Genomic DNA, 3,732 nt, shown 5'->3' with positions numbered 1-3,732 from the left:
TTTTTTTTTTTTTTTTTTTAATTTTTAATCCCTCGATACGATCCATTTGCTCGACCCTTCGTGGCCCCACTGTTTGGGACCCCTGGGTCCAATTTCTTTCTTTCTTTTCGCGGATACAAAATTTATTGTTGTTTATATATTATTATTAAAGGATGAATTTGTAATAAGTTTGGATACAAGTTTTTAACCTAGAAGATGAGATAATTATTATTATTAAGCATATCTTTTTAAAATCGTGAAGAATAAAAAATAAACGACTTCATGTTCAAATCTAGAATTTTATATTCTTGCTTCTAATATGATGATTTTCAAATATCATTATTTTTTATACATTTAAAATTTGCATAAACTTGAACTATGAACTATAATATAATAAATCCCTCTAATATTCTCAAAATCATAAATGTTCAATTTGAAGTAAACTTTTAACTTGGAATCTAATACTTTAATTAAGATTCTTTAATAAAAAAGAATCAAAAATTTAAAAAACGTTCAAAAATTTAGCAAACGTTCAACGCATATTAAAACAATTCTTCGATACTTTCGTTAAAAGAAAAAAGAGAGAGAAAATTCGAGATTAACAAAAGAGGAGGATGGATAGAATTCAATTAGGAATTTTCGTGGAGAAATAACACGTATACCTTGTCTCGTGTTACAACAGACAAACCGGGCCCAGCTTCGATCTCGTACGAGCCCCAGCAGGTAATAAAGAAACGGCCGTTGACCATCACCTGCTTCGTGCTCGATCCAGGACGTCCGAAGGTGACCGGGTTCAAATGGCTGCGAGGGCTTCACAGACTTCCGGATGAAAACAACGCCACCCTCACCATCGAATCGGTTAATTTGGAAACCGAGGCGAACTTCACTTGTCTGGCTTACAACGAAGCCGGCGACGGCGATCCAGCTACCACGTTTATCGACGTGTCCGGTGAGTTGTAAAGTTAGTCGAGAAAAACTTTCTAAATTCCCCATCGAGTATAAATCCTCCCCTCGCGTGACGTTCATTCCCCTTCGAGATTCGTGCACACGAGATAAGGGAAATCTTTGGGAATTTGGAGAATGCGGTTGAATAAGCGAAGAAAGAAACAGAGAGTTTCTACTTATTTTTTCTTCTTCTTTTTATTTTTTTAATATCTAGAATAGAATGGAATAGAAATTGTTGAAATTATCGACTTACTTGAAAATTTATAAAAGTACGCTTTTCCTTTTTCATTTTTCTATTTTATTGATGTTAATTATTAATTGTACTTTTATATTTAATTTTGGTATGAATATAACGTTACTTTTTGTAAGTATATTTCTTGTACCTTGTGTATTACGTACGGCTGATCATACGTTGACCGTTTCTACTTGCTTTCTGTCTCATTTCACTTCCTCGTACTTTTCTCTTGTTTATTAAACGATCAAACTTCTTTCTGATTGAAATATTCGTCGAGATTTTCTCAATTTACTAATTTTACTCGTTTTCTCTCGAATTGTAAAAAGAATTTACAAGTTTTTCCCTTCCAAAACTTATTAGAAAGACAATATAACGTAAAAATATTTCTAAAAAGAAAATAAAGTGTATCGTAAATCATAACATTCGGGAACAGTTAAAATTTTTACAATCTGGAAATGTGTATAAAAAAAATGTAACAAGATATATTAAATAAAAGGGGACATGTTATTACTTTTGTGTTTGGGAGAAAAAGAGGAAAAATAAATTTATATAAAGGATTTCCGTGACACATACTTTCCGTGCTGTATCTAAATTAACGATTCGTATCTTGAAAACTGTGTAAACTTTATTCTTTATCTCTCCTTTTATTTCTCATTTATTTAATTCATATATATATACATATGTATGCGGCGACACGCATTGCATTATACTTATGCATTTTGCATAATAATAATCCGCTATTATATATATATATATAGGAAGGCTTTATTTGATGCGTATTTTCATGATGAAAGCAATAGTAATATTTCACTTCACAAGAGAGTAAGCAACGACTATTGCTCGATAAATATTCATGCTCGGATAGAACGTGTATCTTCTTATTAATTTTTATCGAGTCTTCGAGATCGGGAATCTATTTATTGAAAAGATTTAATCCTTTTTCAATTCTTCTAAAGAACAATAAAAAATTGTATTGATGATGAAATGAGATTTATTTCATTTCACGATTTCTTTCAAACACAAATTTTAATCAAATCTAAATAAAAGATACATAAATATACGTTCTACAATTTTTATTCATATAAATTGAATAATTATAATCCTTTTCATAATCGTAACGAGATGATGTTAAGAAACCTAATTACAGACACTTAAAAATTTGATACAATCAAAGTCCCTTAGAATCATCATCACGCGCCTAAATATCTGAGAAAACTCATCAATTCGCATCGTGTCACGTCCTTATCTCGTTCTGCCCTTGCACAATGCCACCCTTGCGCCGAGAATCAGGGGTTGAACTTGTTCTTTGATTGTCAATAGCGGCGCCAGCGTTTATCAAGAAGCTCCTCCCTTATCACGGCTACGTGTACAATTCACCGAACGTTAGCATCATGTGCTGGGTGGAGTGCGCCCCAATGTGCAATATCTCGTGGCTGAAAAACGGTGTCCCCATGGACTTCACGAAAACAAATCGATACTACCTGATGAACGTTCTTCATCCACCTGATCCGCGAACGAACGACTTCGAGAGCATACAATCGACCCTGGTTTGGAATCTGACCGCCTGGCCCAGTGGACAACTCGACCGTGTCGAGGACAACGTTAAATTCACCTGCGAGAGCAGCAGCAACGGGATTGGATCCGGGGTGAAGAGTAGCACCCACTTTCACGTCGAATGTAAGTTTAATTTTTTTTTTATCTTTAGTTGTAATTCTAAACTTTTTATCAATCTTTTTAGATCGATCAAATTATATATCGTAACTTTTAACTTCATAAAATACACGATTTAGTAATTTTTAGTTATTAAGAATTGTATATATTTTATAATACAAAGTATATAATTTTAATATTGATGTAAATATTGATGTGAAACATTATTGATAAAATTTGGCGAGTGGATAAGTTTCAAATGATGTCGACATTTCCTCTCTTAATAACAAAAATGATTATTCGATACGAATTCGATTCCCTGGTTTAATCGATGTTTACATTCAACAACGCTTCTGTGTATATACAGAAATACGGGCACTTTATCCATATCTTTATTCGTTCGACAGTTCCACCGGAAAATATGACGATATCGAAGAAGATAATAGACGTTACCGTCGATACGATACCGGAAACGGTGACCTGTAACGCGAAGGCGCTTCCGGAACCGACTTTTCGCTGGTTTCGGGAAGGTTCCACGGACATCATAGTCGAAGGCCGCGTTCTCGACCTGAAAGTGCCGATTCCTAGGCGAAGCAACGGTACCTATTACTGCGAGGCATCGAACCGTCATGGAACCAAGAACATCTCCATGATCATGAATGTTCAATGTAAGTAAAGAAACGTCTCGAGTAATGTTCCAATATCGAGAGAAAGATTTATTTCCTCTCGATCGATCGAGCACACACGAATTTCTTCAGAGTGAATCAATAGAAACGAAAAGAACGATATATATTTTCTTTATTAGAAAATTTAATTATTTTAATACTGGATATCTTCATACGAGATTTTTTTTTTACTAAGAAAAACAATTTTTCGAAAATATTTTCTGCCAAACTTAAGATTTCTCTAAGATATTGTAAAAA

The 3,732-nt window shown here is 33.7% G+C and overlaps 1 protein-coding gene across 1 annotated transcript in view; it reads left to right on the top strand.

Moving 5' to 3' along the window:
* Nucleotides 1-3,732, top strand: part of LOC102676127 — a 413,064-nt gene that overhangs the window by 361,542 nt on the left and 47,790 nt on the right. The window contains exons 11-13 of the mRNA XM_031510593.1: nt 613-928; nt 2,480-2,836; nt 3,217-3,477. Of these exons, the coding sequence (XP_031366453.1) occupies nt 613-928; nt 2,480-2,836; nt 3,217-3,477 (934 nt within the window). The remainder of the gene's footprint in view (nt 1-612; nt 929-2,479; nt 2,837-3,216; nt 3,478-3,732) is intronic.

The sequence above is a fragment of the Apis dorsata genome, unplaced genomic scaffold (genome assembly GCF_000469605.1).
Source record: "Apis dorsata unplaced genomic scaffold, Apis dorsata 1.3 scaffold_27, whole genome shotgun sequence".
In the NCBI taxonomy this organism is placed as follows: Eukaryota; Metazoa; Arthropoda; class Insecta; order Hymenoptera; family Apidae; genus Apis; species Apis dorsata.
Note: the sequence above shows the minus strand (reverse complement) of the source record. Positions and strands in the feature narration are given on the sequence as shown.